The 16,426-nt window shown below is 47.0% G+C and overlaps 1 protein-coding gene across 1 annotated transcript; it reads left to right on the top strand.

The window, feature by feature from the left end:
* Positions 1-14,187: 14,187 nt before the first annotated feature.
* LOC129766299 (uncharacterized) lies at positions 14,188-15,297 on the top strand. The gene has a single exon (XM_055766821.1). The coding sequence runs from the start codon at positions 14,188-14,190 to the stop codon at positions 15,295-15,297; it is 1,110 nt and encodes a 369-aa protein (XP_055622796.1).
* Positions 15,298-16,426: the final 1,129 nt, after the last annotated feature.

Here is a 16,426-nt window from a genome sequence, read left to right as displayed (position 1 = left end):
TTTGTGATCCTGAAAAGGACCCTTTTCAGCCTGCATGTGAATCCAACGAGCGAACAAATCGTAATGAATGTATTTTTTTTGCCATCGCTCCCTTTTAACGCTCATTCGTTCGTCTCGTTGGACTCGCCCCTCTGGCTGAGTCTGCCGATTTGTCTCTATCCTGTGAGTGTGTACCGCTAGAGTATAAAACACGCGAACCCCAAAAAAATATCTTATTTTCTTTCAAACCGTAAACCCGTGTGGTTGTACGGCATCGGCACCGTGGACGTAACAAAGGAGGACAAGTTAAGGAAAAGGCAAAGTCTCACTCGAACCATGCAGGTCTCCAGTTCTCTGTTGGTCGCATTCACTGATTGCTCCGCAAGGGTAACTAGGCCGAACGGATTGGTGCCGGAGCACCAGTATACCTAACAGCGATTATAGAGTTTCGGCCGTCGGAGTGCTCGAGTTGGCTTGCAAAGCTGCTCACGACAATCAGAAAACCCGCATCAAGAACAGAGCAGCTTCGGTTCGGCGCTCATCAAGGCAACAATTAGTTTCAGTGAGTGGCAAACTGCTTCTCCGGCACGTCGCATTAAATGTAATTTACTGAACAATATGTCACAAGCTGGATAGGAAGAAATTTTCCAACTGTGAAAGCTGTGGCGAGTGGCAAACGTAATAGCTAAACAGGAAGGTTTAACCGAACAAGATGGGAATATCGAGTGATAACAAAAACACAACACCAAAGGTTCTTTTCAACCCTCAACATATTCATAAAGAGTAAACAGTAAACTAATCCATTTTTCAGGTAGATAGGTAGGTATTCACGTAGGAGAAGAAAATAAAACAATATATTTAAAATATATATTTAACAAAAGCTGTCCCCTTTGTATAGTCCTACGTCACTCCGGTTATGTCCCTGACATTACCCACCCGTCTTTTTTTTCTGTTATTCAATGTTTCTGTTTTAGTCCAAATGTCTCTATGTCTCAAACTTCTACTCTTTCTCTGCGATCAATTGTTGCTCTTTCAATTTTGATTTTGATATTCAACTCTCTACTCTTCATTTCCTACTATCTACTCTATACTTTGTTCTCTCTTCTCTCTATTCTCTGCTGTTTATTTTAAACTCTCTACTCTTCACCCTCTGCTTTCTACTCTCTACTCTCCACTTTCTCTACTCTCTACTGCCTCTACTATATACTAGAGATGGGCAAACCGTTCATGAACTGTTCAAAAGAACTAGTTCACCAAAAAGAGTGAACGAACGGTCGTTCTCTTTTACTGGGCAACAGTTCACATGAACTGCTTACCCAGTTCAGAACGAACTGTGTACGAAGACCGCTGTATACACAGTTCATACAGTTCAGTTCAGAACGAACTGAATGGTGAACGATGAACTGTGTATGCAGTTCAGAACGAACTGTATACGATGACCGCTGGCGGAACTGTGTATACAGTTCAGAACGAACTGACCGCTGGCTGAACTGTGCGTACAGTTCAGAACGAACTGTGTATGGCGATCGGTGTATAAGAGGAAGGCGAGCGAACGAGTGATAGACGAATGCTGCTGCAAGGTAAATAGTCCTCAAATTAACGAATGGAAACAAACGATAGCCCCATGAAATAACAAAAATAAGATATCGGTATTGTCGTTTTCATAATAAAACGCAATATTTCAGGATACGATGGTTCTTAAATTGGATTGTTCGATTATTTATCAAATAAAGTTTTAATTTCATATTTTCAAGTTGAGGGTAAATATTTCAGAAAGATATGCAATCACAAGAAAAAAAAACAAGTGAAAGCGAAACGATTCAAACAGTATTTTTCAACAGTAAATAAAAATTTGTGTCGCTGATATGAAATGTTTTTATATTATATCATATTGTGCTTGATAATTTCGAGAAAGTCTTTCGCGTTTTGGTACAGTTTTGCTATAGCAGTTATTGCAAAACATTGTAGAAAAGCAGCGCAACGCTAGTTTGTGCTGAAAATAATAAATCACGGCTCAAAATAGATCAAAATTTCAAAATCATAGTTTGATTTTCTATTCTGCTAAGATATTTTAAACAAAATTCGGACACAGAGTTATTGCTAACAAACAGCATTTTATGAATGAAAAGAACAGTCCTACATAACATTTCACACTTTTTATACATGATTTGGCATATCCCTCTAATGTACGAAAGAGTGAGTGAACTGCTCAAAAGAACTATTTCACTTAAGTGAACGGTTGGTCACTGAACGGTTCATTAAAGTGAACTGTTTTGCCCATCTCTACTATCTACTCTCTCTACTCTCTGCTTTCTCTTGTCTCTCTACTCTCGACTCTACTCTCTACCCTCTCTACTCTGTTCTCTCTCTATTATCTACTCTCTACTCTCTCTACTCTATCTACTCTCTACTCTCTACTCCCTCTTTTCTCTACTCTCCATTCTGTACTATCTCTACTCTCTACTCTGTACACTGTCTACTCTCTCTACTCTTTTTTTTTTTTTTTTTTTAAAGAGGTGAGGAACGCTCTACCAGCCTTACCTGGGAAGGGTTAACCCAGACGTCGAGTGGGGATCGCACCCACAAAAACCAAGCCCTCTACTCGTTGCCTTATTCCCCCTGGGACCACATCTAGGCGACTACTTCAGGGGGCGGCTGTGCTCATGCACTTCTCGAGTTTTCAACGCTAACTAGCGTTGTCCTTCCCTTTTTCTCAATATTTTTTTCTTTCCATTCGTTATTAATTCCACTGCGCTGATGTCCTCTTCGCAGGCATTTTGAATTTACCCGTCGAGACGTGAACCGATTAGGAATTGCCCTCCAACTTGACGCGCAACCCGTCACAGCCACCCTCGCGGGGTTTCTCACCTGTCGAGACGTGAACCGATTAGGAAGCGCCCTCCAACTTGACGCGCGCCCCGTCACAGTCACCCTCGCAGGATTTCTCTTCCCAACGGAGCGCCGATTAGGCAGTGCCCTCCATCCTGACGCGCACTCCGTCACAGCTACTCTCGTGGGGTATTCACCATTTTGATCGTGGCTTCATCCTTGATGCTCGTTCCTTCGAAATGTTCGCGGTGTTCCTCCATCCAGGCCACGATCAGGCGTTGTCAGGCAGGCCTTTTGCTGTTCTCCGCGGCAGTATCCGTTTACCTGTCGAGACGTGCACCGATTAGGAAGCGCCCTCCAACTTGACGCGCGCCCCGTCACAGTCACCCTCGCAGGATTTCTCTTCCCATCGGAGCGCCGATTAGGTAGTGCCCTCCAACATGACGCGCACTCCATCACAGCAGCTCTCGTGGGGTATACACCAGTTTGAAGACGCCCTCCTTGACACTCACTCCGTCGTAGTTATTAAATCGGCATCCGTTTACCTGTCAAGACGTGCACCGATTAGGAAGCGCCCTCCAACTTGACGCGCGCCCCGTCACAGTCACCCTCGCAGGATTTCTCTTCCCAGCGGAGAGCCGATTAGGTGGTGCCCTCCAACACAACGCGCACCCCGTCACAGCTACTCTCGTGAGGTACCATCTCTTGCAACAGCCGTCGCCGTTGTTCACCTTTCACCGTCGGACGTTGTCAGCACTTTGGTCAGCCCTCCACCTTCGCTGCAGCTCCGACATGATTTGTGTGATTGCACTGCTCACGGCATTCCAGATCATCTCGTCGCGACACATCTCCTCCACAATATTCCCGACATGAAGTGCAGGCAGCCCCTCGCGCCTTTCGGTGAACCTGGGACAGACAAAAACGACGTGCTCCGGTGTTTCCTCCATATCTCCACACTCCGGACAGAGGGGTGAAACTGCGTGCCCGAACCGGTGTAGATATTGCCTGAAACAGCCATGCCCAGACAGAAACTGCGTCAAGTAAAAGTTAACTTCACCGTGTTTCCTGTTCAACCAGGTCGAAAGTACCGGTATCAGCCTGTACGTCCATCTACCATTTTCTGCCGTATCCCATTCATACTGTCATTTGTCCAACGACTCCGCTCTCATCAATTTCCGGATACCTCTGCTTTCCCGTCGCTTGTAGCACTCGCTATCTTCCGCCAGAGTGATGCAGATGGGAATCATTCCGGCGATTACACACACAGCTTCTGTCGAAATGGTCCTATAAGCACTTACGACTCGCATGGCCATGAGTCGGAATGTGCTGTTCAGCTTCCTCCGATTTCGGTGGGTTTCCAGAGCCGCCAACCAGGCAGGGCCACCATACCTCAGTATCGATGAAGATACACTTGCCAAGAGACGCCTCTTGCTGCTGCTTGGGCCAAAGCTATTTGGCATGATCCTCGCCACCACGTTGATGGCCTTTGACGCCTTCCCACATGCATAGTCGACGTGCTGGTTGAAGTTCAGCCGGTCGTCGATCATGACTCCGAGGTACTTCACCGCCCGCTTCGAAACGATGGTATGTCCTCCGACCGATACCTCTGCCCGCAGCACTGCCTTACGATTGCTCACTAACAGCACCTCGGTTTTGTGATGTGCCATCTGGAGCTTTACGCTGTCCATCCAACTACCGATCATGTCTACAGCCTCAGTCGCCAACATTTCCACCTCCTGAAGCGTCTCGCCGATTACCGTTGTTACGATGTCGTCCGCGAAGCCCACGATCTCCACACCTCTGGGTAGCTTCAGCCTTAGAACACCGTCGTACATCGTGTTCCAAAGCGTAGGACCTAGGATGGAACCTTGTGGAACTCCCGCCGAGATATTCTTCACTATCTGTCCCCTGTCTGTGTTGTATACCAGGATCCGATTCTGGAAATAACTCCTCAGTATCCTGTACAGGTAGCTACGGACCTTCAATCTGTGTAGCGCCTCGGCGATGGCCTCCCAGCTGGCACTATTGAAGGCGTTCTTCACGTCAATCAAAATCACCGCGCAGTAACGGTCGCCTCTTCGTTTTTGTTTAAGCGAGACCTGAGCTTTCTCGATAACTGTCCGAATAGCGTCCACTGTCGACTTTCCTTTCCGGAACCCGAACTGCATTTTCGACAATCCGTGGTCATCCTCCGTGCATTTCACCAGTCTGTTGAGAATAACACTTTCCAAGAGCTTTCCCAAAGTATCCAACAAACAAATAGGCCTATACGACGCTGGATCTCCAGGTGGCTTTCCTGGTTTCGGGAGCAGCACCAACTTTTGTATCTTCCATTCCGCAGGGAAGAGACCGTCATCCAGGCATTTCTGCAGCACCACCCTGAACATGTCGGGGAAAGCAAGGATCGCCGATTTCAGGGCCACATTGGGGATTCCGTCGGGGCCGGGTGCTTTTTTCAACTTTAGACCTTTTGCCACCGCGATGAGTTCTTCGTTGGTGACTTGTGCGTTCTCTGCTTCGTCCTCACCGTACAGTGTGGGTGGCCACGTCGGTGGGTCGTGCTGCGGAAAGAGTCCATTCACAATGACCTCGAGTTTTTCCGGACATAATTCCATGGGAGTCGTTGAACTACGGAATTTCGCCATCACGATTCGATATGCTTCACCCCAAGGATTTGCGTCGACGTCTCGACACAGCTCCCTATAGCAGTTCGATTTGCTCCTACGTATCTCTCGTTTCAAGGCGGCTCTGGTCGCTCGGAAAGACGCGCGGTGCTCCTCTCTCTCTACATCGGTTCGTGCCCTCTGGACTCTTCTTCTGGCTCGTAGACAGTTAGCGCGGAGGATGCTGAGTGTCTCGTTCCACCAGTAGGCTGGACGTCGTTCATTCGTCGGGTTCAGTCTTCTCGGCATCGCTGTATCGCATGCCCTCACCAATGTTCCTGTCAGCCCGTCGGCGCTCAGATTAAGAGTTCTGCTGTCTATGCGTAGTGCTTCGACGAAAAGCTCCTTGTCAAAAACCTTTGTCCTCCACTTCCGCTCAAAGGTTTTTGTATTCCGTACCGCTGCGGGATTCCGTTGGCCGACACTATACAGGATTGCCTGGTGGTCGCTGTGTGTGTATCCCTCCGACACTCTCCACTTCGTATTAGCCGCCAGTGATGGACTGCAGAAAGTTACATCGATGATGGATTCGCGGCCGTCCCTTCGAAAGGTGCTGCTAGTGCCTTCGTTCAGAAGTGTGACGTCTAGTTTTGCGAAGGCTTCTAGTAGGCTGTACCCCCTGGCGTTGGTGCATCTGCTTCCCCACTCCTCAGCCCAGGCGTTGAAGTCTCCTCCGATGATGACTGGTTTGCGGCCGCTGACCTTATCCGTGAGTACGTCCAACATCTCGTGAAACTGCTCCGCTGACCATCTTGGGGGTGCATAGCAACTACACATGAAGATTCCGTTGATTTTGACGATCACGAAACCTTCCTGTGAGCTTTCCACCACTTCTTGGATGGGGAACCTTCCCATCACTAGTATTGCAGCCATCCCTGCTTTATTCACCACCCATTTTCCGTTATCGCGAGGAACTCGGTACGGTTCTGCGATCATTGCAACGTCGCATTTAGTTTCAGTTGTTGACTGCCACAACAATTGCTGTGCTATGTCGCAATGATTGAGGTTGAGCTGGGTAACCTCCATTACTGCGAACCCGCAATCGCCTTTTTGTACGCCGGACATTTGAAGCTACCTGTGACGTGGTCGTTTCCGTCCTCCTCCTTGCACAACATGCACCTCGGTTGCTTTGTGAAGTCTCTAGCAACGTGACCTTCCGTCCCGCACTTCCTGCACAATTTCGATCTGTCAGGACCACCGCAGTTTTTCGCCTGGTGACCGAATCCCATGCATTGAAAGCATCTCTCCATTTGCTTGGCCATACGAGGGGGAGCTTTCATCGGGCACACGGACCACCCCACTTTTATTTTACCCTTCTCCACCAGTTTATTCGCAGCTTGTTTCGAGAGCCGTATCGAGGCCGTTTGTGTCCCACCGTATGCCTTTCTCAGCCGGATTGTCATTGGCACATCGCCAAGGTCACATTGTGACTGTAACGCAGTTCTCAATTCCTCAACAGTCGTGATCTCGTCCAGATACCGGCACTCGATGGTTGATTCCTGAGAGAGAGCTCTCACCTTCGCCTCCTCCCCTAGTGACTTCTCAATGAGTTGTTTGAAAGCAGAGCTCTTAACCGCTGGATCTTTTTTAAGCTCGAAGAGCATCTCGCCTTTCTGCGTGCGCCTAGTTTTCACGACGTTCTCGCCCAGTGTCTGCAACTCCGGATCGTCTCTCACTTTCCGAAGGATAGCTGCATACGATACTCCTGCTGACACTTCAACGATCAAAGCATCGCCCTTGATTCGCTCCACTCGAGGTCCGAGTTTCTTCTTTTCCTGCTCAACTTTTTTCTTCTTCTCCTTCTGTTTTTTGCGTTTTTCTGCCTGGTTATCGACAGTACGCCATTCACTGCTTTCACCTCCTTTCGCGTTACTCAGATCGTTCTTGGCCTTTTTCAGCTCTTCTTCTTCTCCTGGGGTGTCCCTCCTTCTCTTGTCCGATCGTGTGTTCAGAGGACCCTTCGGTGTCTCAAGTATCTCGACGGGTTTCTCATTCGCCTCGAGCAGAGCCTTTTCAGCACCCTCTGCTCTCATCTGCAGCTCCTTATGCTCGCGTTCAGCAACCATGACGACCGATCTGATGCTCGTCACCAGATGTTTTATTTTTAAGTGGACATTGTTTTTGTCCTTTACGAACTCGTAAAGTTCGTTGACCTTTTTCCTAACGTCCGTGATGCTGAGCCTCCCAAGTTGCCCTTCTTGGGATGCGCTTGAGGTCAGCGTAAACAACTGGCTCTGTACGGAGCCAAGATCTCCTTGGAATGCTTGGGTAGCAAACACTTCTTGTGGTTTTGTGTTGCTTGTACTCGTTGTGGCTACTCGAGTGACAGGTGACCTCAGCATTCGTCCGCTTCTCGCGAACACATTCTCCTCTCCATCGTTTGTTGGTGTGTTATTGCAACTATTCATATTTTTCTGGGTCCCAACTTCGGGCCGCTATCTCCGCTCGTTGTACATAGTCGCTACCAGTGATCCCATGGTTATCTATGCAAGCAGTGAGGCCATGCAGGGGTTGACACGGTCCTTCATGGGGACCGTGTTCAGAGCCAGATCAGCGCAAGTCAGGAATGTGACATCTGACGCCTAGTACCTAGTGCCTGGGCCTAGACGAGCATCGAACGTACCCGAAGACTTGCCAAGTTATTACCGGGACGGGGGCAACCGCACTATTAGCCCAAACGCCATTTCAGGACGGTGTCACCCTTCCTTACTCAGGGAACAGGATAGTACGACTGTCAGCCTTTAGCGTCGTGTTGAAATCGTTTCCGTATCGTGTCCGTTTTCTATGTCGTAATCAGGATCTTACTGGCGTCAATCCTGATGTGCTTGGCACTCCTTTCGTGGTTCCTGTACACGGTATTTCCCCCGTGCAATCTCCAATAGGCTTTACCGCGCCCTTACTCGCGTTGTCACCCGATTAGTCGCCTCATACGACAGGGACAGGGACCAAGACCCGAAGTGCTATTCTAGGCCGGCAACTCCACAACTCTCTACTCTCTACTATCTCTATTCGCTACTCTGTATTCTCTCTACTCTCTACTATCTCACTACTCTCTCTACTCTCCACTCTCTCTACTCTCTACTATCTGTACTCTCCCTACTCTTCATACTCTCCCTACTCTCCACTCTCTTTAGTCTCTACTCTCTCTACTCTCTTCTTTCTCTACTCTCCCTACTCTACTCTCTGTACTCTCTACTCTCCCTACTCTCTACTCTCTCTACTTTCTACTCTCCCTACTCTCTACTCTCTCTACTCTCTACCCTCTCTACTCTCCCTACTCTCTCTACTCTCTACTCTCTCTACTTTCTCTACTCTCTACTTTCTCTACTCTCCCTACTCTCTCTACTCTCTACTCTCTATCCACTCTACTCTCCCTACTCTCTACTCTCTCTACTCTCTACTCTCTCTACTCTCTCCACTATCTCTACTCTCTACTACCTCTAATCTCTACTCTGTAGTCTCTCTACTCTCTCTACTCTCTACTCTCTCAACTCACTACTCTCTACTCTCTAATATCTCTACTCTCTACTCTGTGCTCTCTCTATTCTGCACTCTCTCTACTCTCCCTACTTTCTACTCTCTCTACTCTCCCTACTCTCTACTCTCTCTACTCTGTACTCTCCCTACTCTCTACTCTCTCTACTCTCTGCTCTCTCTACTCTCTACTCGCTCTACTGTACCTACTCTCCCTACTCTCTACTCTCTGTACTATCTACTCTTCATACTCTTTACTCTCTACTCTACCTACTCTCCCTACTCTCTACTACCTCTATTCTCTACACTGTACTCTCTCTACTCTCTTTACTCTCTACTCTCTCTACTCTCTACTCGCTATTCTAAAAAAAACGCACACACAAACACGCACAAACGAACTCATGCACACACGCAGACGCGCACATTCTCACACACAAAAAACGCAACGCAGCTGCCCACTGCTCACTCTCTCACTCTGTTTGTGTTTGCGTCAAGAATACGACAATTTACGACCGTTTACGACTGTTCACGACGACCGCGCTTTATTTTCTAGCTATTTTATTTATAGTAAGATTTCATCTTTCGAATAAAGTGATTATCATACAAATTCGTTTAGTCGGAAAATAATTATTTACACTCAGAGGGGGAATCGATTCTTCCTCGGAAATACCCAGCGCAATTATAACCCCTCTCCAAGCCCCGACAATTGGAATCATCGTTGATCCGGAGCAGGATTATTAACGCTTGAAAAGGAATGGATTCTTCCTTGGAATTACACAGCGAAAATAAGACTCCCTTTCCAACAATTCCAACTTCCCAATAACGACGATCGATTGCAGCATTCATAAACATATAATTTTATAGCGCTGCTTTCATAAATGTGATTTCTTCGATATGTAATATAATATCCACTTCGACCATATTCACTACACCATACCATATCGTATCCTTCACTATCAAATCCACAGTTAACAAAAGTATTGTCAACTTGAATGTACCTGCAATTCCGGTTCACCCAACTTCTTGGTTTCGCAATCTGTATTGGGAAAACAATTCCGGTTTGCAAAAATGCAAGCGAGTACAAAAGTACCCGTGTTTTGCATCTGTTTTACAATGCCAATTTCCCCAGGCTTTATGATTTGAAGTCTGTGTTAGAGAAACATCCAATTTGCAGAAACGCAAACAAGTACTATAATTTGCAATTTGCTATGCCAATTTCCCATGGTTTTGAAAGCTGTGTTAGGGAAACATTCCGATTTCCAGAAACGCAAGCGAGTACAAAAGTACTTGCATCTATTTTGCAATGCCAATTTCCTCAGGCTTCATGTTTTTGAAGTCTGTGTGTTGCGGATGGGAACCCTGTTCCACAGCACCCGTTTCGGGTCGATGGGGTAACTAAAAATTGACAAATAATGAACAGATAAACATGCAGAAACAGAAACAAAAGAGGTGACAGAAAATATACAAAACTTACCGCTAATTCTTAGATCTACCTAAAACAAAGTGAATACCTTAAATCTATTACTTAAAACTATTTACACTAGTGCTTAAACCTATTTAGCCTACCAAAATTTGAGGAGAGTTGGATTTCCACATTGCGGTTCGATAGAATTTCGTCGCTGAAAAGAATCCAGTGTTTCGAAAATACGTTCCGTGACCGCCGGAACATTCTTAAAGATTTTTCCATATGGAAAATCCGGGCATTACGGACGAACACACGCCAGAGCAGAGTATGGCGAACAATTGTGTGAACTGCGACCGTCCAGACACGGTAGATGACATGGTCCAATGCGACGAGTGTGAAAATTGGTGGCACATGTCGATTTTTCCGCCGAATAGAAATTCGACTTTACTCACTGGAAACAGTCCTCTTTCACCGGATTTTCCAAGTGTTGATCAATTCTCTCCCTCCCCCTCGCAGTTAGCCGCGCGACAAGTAATGCCCCGCGATTTGCCAACGTTTTCTGGCGATCCCGCGGATTGGTCGATATTCATAAGCAGCTTTATGAACACTACGCTGGCTTGTGGATATAATTGTGCCGAGAATCTCGCCCGTCTTCAACGCTGTTTGAAAGGATCCGCGTATGAGTCTGTCAAAAGTAGGTGGCTGCTTCCCAATTCGGTTCCCCAAGTGATTGATACACTTCGATTGTTGTATGGGCGACCGGAGTTACTAATCAGTGCCTTACTACAAAATGTACGCAGTGTTCCAGCACCGAAAGCGGAGAAGCTGGAGACTATCATCGATTTCGGCGTGGCCGTGCGCAGTCTGTGTGATCATTTGGAGGCGGCCGGACTGCAGGAGCATCTTTCCAATCCTACCCTGCTGATGGAACTGGTGGACAAACTGCCTGCATACACCAAGATGCAGTGGGCAAATTACATGCAGCAGCATCCGGTATGCTTGGAGTCGTCGTTGCAATTAGCAGAGCTACGATGTACGCTGGTGGAAATAGCGGTAGTCAGTATAAGCAGAAGCAGGGGGGAGTAGTAAACGGCCACATCGGGGAAACAGACCAGGTTTGTGAACCACTACACGTAAATGAGATTTCGTGCGCTTGCTGCAAGAAGTCGGGACATCGAGTCGCTGAGTGTTCTACGTTTAGGTCCTATTCCATAGACAATCGGTGGAAATTTGCACAAAATAACGGACTCTGCAGAAGTTCTTTGAATGCGCATGGTCGAAGGTCTTACAGAAACGCTACACAGTGCGTGATCGAAGGATGTCAGTACCGCCATCACCTACTGTTACATTCGAATCGTTCAAACAGTCATCCTTTACAGCGTTCATCGGCTGCCGAGAACCACACTCATCGACAATGTGATCAGATACTTCTGTTCTGCATAAGCAGCTAAGCATGGACGGATGGACGAAATCCTCGTGCTTGAAGTGGACAGGGAATGTGACTAGAATCGAGCCGGAGTCGAAGCAAGTGCGGATGACAATCAAAAGTGCGAATACACAAAAACAGTTCACCCTCAACGACGTTCGTACAGTAATGGAGCTTACCCTACCGGAACAGAGCCTTCGATACGACGAACTATCTCAGCGATTCCCCCATCTTCAAGGTCTGCCGATCGCCAGCTACGAAAAGGCAGTTCCTCGTCTGCTTATAGGGGTAAATAACCTGAACCTCACGATACCGCTGCAGATAAGAGAAGGCAGAAAAAATGAGCCTGTTACAGTTAGAACCAGATTGGGTTGGTGCATTTTCGGCGGCAGCCACAAAGAAATTACACATTCGTTGAACTATCATGCATGTGAATGTGCTACTGATCAGGATCTACACAATGTGAGAGATTACTTCACGATGGAGGATGCTGGAGTGAAATCACTGATGCAGCTGGAATCCGAAAAGGACAAGCGTGCTAAACGAATCATAGAAGAAACAACCCGTCGTGTCGGAAGCAGCTTCGAAACGGGATTGTTGTGGAGATATGACCATATTGAGTTTCCAGACAGCTTCAGCATGGCGGTGAAACGTTTCGAGTGTCTGGAACGAAGGATGGCTCGAGATCCCGAGTTAGCGGTCAGTTTGAAGAAGCAGATATCTGATTACCAACAGAAAGACTATGCCCATCGTGCGACCGATGCTGAACTGAAACGAGGAGATCCAAAGCGGGTCTGGAATTTGCCGCTGGGTGCAGTGATGAATCCACGAAAGCCGGGAAAGGTCCGTTTAATCTGGGACGCTGCGGCCAAAGTAGATGGAATATCTCTAAATACGATGCTGCTTAAGGGTCCCGATCAGCTCACGTCGTTGCCAGCAGTGTCGTCTCGTTTCCGACAGTACAGTTTCTGCAGATATTCGAGAGATGTTCCACCAGATATTTATACGGGAACAGGATCGTCATTCGCAACGTTTCTTGTGGAGAAACAATTCAACAGAGCCCCTGAGCATCTTCTTGATGGACGTCGCCACCTTCGGTTCTACTAGTTCACCAGCATCGGCACAGTTTGTGAAAAACAAGAATGCCGAAGAGTTCGCTGACCGTTTCCCTCGAGCTGTCGAAGGAATAGTGAAGAATCACCACGTTGACGACTTTCTCGACAGCTTCGAAAACGAAGAAGAAGCGGTACGTGTGTCCCAGGAGACTAGCTTTATCCACTTACATGGATGCTTTCAGCTTCGAAACTGGCTGTCGAACAGTGCTGAGTTGGTGAAGGAGATGAAAGAGAATGATCCGAATGATAGTAAAAGTTTCTGTTTAAACTCAGCGGAAGGGACTGATCGAGTGCTGGGAATGTTGTGGCTGACGGTGAATGACGAATTACGATTCTCCATGAAAATGAAGGACGAGATCCAGCTTGTGATCGACAAAGGAGAACGCCCAACAAAACGGCAACTTCTGAAATGCCTGATGGGAGTCTTCGATCCACTAGGACTTTTAAGTGAGTTCCTGATTCAAGGCAAGATTTTGCTCCAAGACGTATGGCGAGCCGGCTTGTTGTGGGACTAGAAAGTACCGGAAGACATCTTTGACCGATGGACCAGGTGGACAGAGTTGTTCCCGAAGATTGAAGACCTACGGATCTCACGGTGTTACTTCACCAGAGCGACTGCAGACACCTACAAAGCTCTTCAACTTCACATCTTCGTCGACGCGAGTGAAGCGGCGTTTTCCGCTGTAGCCTACTTCAGAACGGCCAAATTTAAGAGTGAAGCTGAGTGCTCGTTGGTTGCTGCAAAAACAAAGGTTGCGCCACTGAAACCGCTCTCGATTCCGCGTTTGGAGCTGCAAGCAGCGGTCTTGGGGAGCCGTTTAATGACAACTGTCTTGGAGAGTCACACCGTTGAAGTGAAGCGATGCGTTCTCTGGAGTGATTCCACAACGGTACTGACCTGGATACGGGCCGATCATCGTCGTTATAAGCAATATGTGGCGTGTCGCGTTGGAAAGCTGCTGTCAATGACTGAGGTTGCACAGTGGCGCTGGGTCCCCAGTAAATTAAATCCCTCAACGGATTAAAGAAAAATCCGTGTCCTGGAACTAATGACGTCTGGTTTAAAGGCCCGGAATTCCTTCAACAACCCTAGGAGAACTGGCCCAAGCAAACAACAACTTCTATTCCTCCAGAAGAGGAGCTTTGGCCATGCTACGTAATACAACAATCGCTTGTCCCTGAAGCTATCGTGGATTTACCCGCTACTCCAAGTGGCGTTGTCTCCTGGGAGCAATAGCGTACGTGCACCGCTTCATTGACAATTGTAGACGTCGATGTAGAGGAGAAGAAGCGGAAATGTTGTATCTAACACAAGACGAATTGAAGAAAGCAAAGAACACACTGATGAGGATGGTGCAGTGGCAAGCATATTCAGAAGAGATGATCAAATTGTCGAGGGGACGAACGGATCTAGCGAAGTCAAGTAATTTTTATCAGAATTCTCCAACAGTGGATGAATACGGGGTGCTACGGGTTGACGGAAGAATTGGCGCTGCTCCGCACATTCGATTCGACACTAGGTATCCGGTAATCCTCCCAAGGAAACATTTTGTTACCGAGCTAATCGTAGATGACTTCCATCGTGCTTTCGGTCACGCTAATTCTGAAACCGTGCTGAACGAAATCCGTCAATTCTATCACATCTCTTGGCTGCGGGCAGTTGTGAAGCAGATCGCAGCTGCGTGTCAGTGGTGCAAATTGATGAAGGCGAAACAGACAGTTCCACGAATGGCACCACTCCCAGTGGCTCGATTAGCATCGTTCACACGACCATTTACCCACACCGGTATTGATTTGTTCGGACCGCTGTTTGTGAAAGTTGGAAGAAGCGCTGTGAAACGTTGGGTTTGCTTGTTCACTTGCTTGACCACTCGTGCAGTTCATGTTGGGGTTGCCTACAGTCTTTCTACGCCATCCACCGTGAAATGCATCACACGCTTCGTTAATCTTCGCGGGTCGCCGGCAGAGATTTACACAGACAATGGCACTAACTTTACGGGCGCCGATCTACTGCTTGGGAAAATGATTGATAAAATAAATGGGGAATTGGCAGAAACGTTCACAAACACGAATACAAAGTGGATTTTCATACCCCCATCGGCACCCCACATGGGCGGATCCTGGGAAAGGATGGTGAGATCGATGAAGACAGCTATGGAGACTGCGTACTGCAACGACCGGAAACTGGATGATGAGGGTTTGGCGACGCTGGTTGTTGCGGCCGAGGCTATTGTTAACAGTCGACCGTTCACATATTGCCTTTGGACGCAGACGGCTCTCACACCAAACCACTTCCTCCTGGGAAGTTCCAAGGGAGTACACCAGCCGTCAACAGGATTTACCGATCCTGCGCTGGTGGTCAAAAGCTCCTGGTATCAGATTCAACACCAACTGGATATTTTTTAGAAGCGTTGGATCCGGGAATACCTCCCTACGTTGACCAAACGAACGAAATGGTTTTGCGAAACGAAACCTTTATCCGTGGGAAGTCTGGTCCTTATAGTGGAGGAGACAAGAAAGAATGGATGGGTGCGTGGACGAGTCCTGGATTGGAACGCGGATGGGAACCCTGCTCCACAGCACCCGTTTCGGGTCGATGGGGTAACTAAAAATTGACAGATGATGAACAGATAAACAGGCAGAAACAGAAACAAAAGAGGTGACAGAAAATATACAAAACTTACCGCTAATTCTTAGATTTACCTAAAACAAAGTGAATACCTTAAATCAATTACTTAAAACTATTTACACTAGTGCTTAAACTTATTTAGCCTACCAAAATTTGAGGAGAATTTGATTTCCACATTGCGGTTCGATAGAATTTCGTCGCTGAAAAGAATCCAGTGTTTCGAAAATATGTTCCGTGACCGCCAGAACACTGCGTTAGGGAAACATTTCGATTTCCAGAAACACAAGCGAGTACAAAAGTACCCGCTGCTTGCATCTAATATACTATATTTCCCTTGGCACCATGATTTTGAAATCTGTGTTAGGGAAACACTCATCCATTCCAGCGATCGTACCTCAATAGTTGCGCAATCATAACTGAGTGGTTTTTGGAGCGGCACTTGCTTATATACCGCCCAGCAAACATTAAATCGTATAACTTTGCACATGATAAGTCACATATAATTTCGTATCAAATCACAATCGCATAAAATGTCAATCAAAATATCGATCATATATATCTAAAATCGCATAAAATGCAAAAACACGATTTTCCATGTCATCGATGGATTGAGTGGTAAAGTTGTCGTATCAAATCGCATATCAGTCCAAAAAGCATCGCATATTGTTATATACGGCTTTATATGCGTACAAAATATGGCATATACGTATATCGCCTCCACTTTTGTGTGTATATGCTAGTTATCTGCATCATATATCATACAAATGTGTCTTGGTTGTATGTATATCGCCTCCAATTATAGCTATTCATACGACTTAATGTTTGCTGGGCGATTGGTGTGATTTCAATAGCCTGTTTTGAGAGCAATTTTGGGGCTGTTGAAACAAGTTTTTTGGATCAAAAAGT

This window comes from Toxorhynchites rutilus, chromosome 2 (genome assembly GCF_029784135.1).
Source record: "Toxorhynchites rutilus septentrionalis strain SRP chromosome 2, ASM2978413v1, whole genome shotgun sequence".
Classification (NCBI taxonomy): Eukaryota; Metazoa; Arthropoda; class Insecta; order Diptera; family Culicidae; genus Toxorhynchites; species Toxorhynchites rutilus.
Note: the sequence above shows the minus strand (reverse complement) of the source record. Positions and strands in the feature narration are given on the sequence as shown.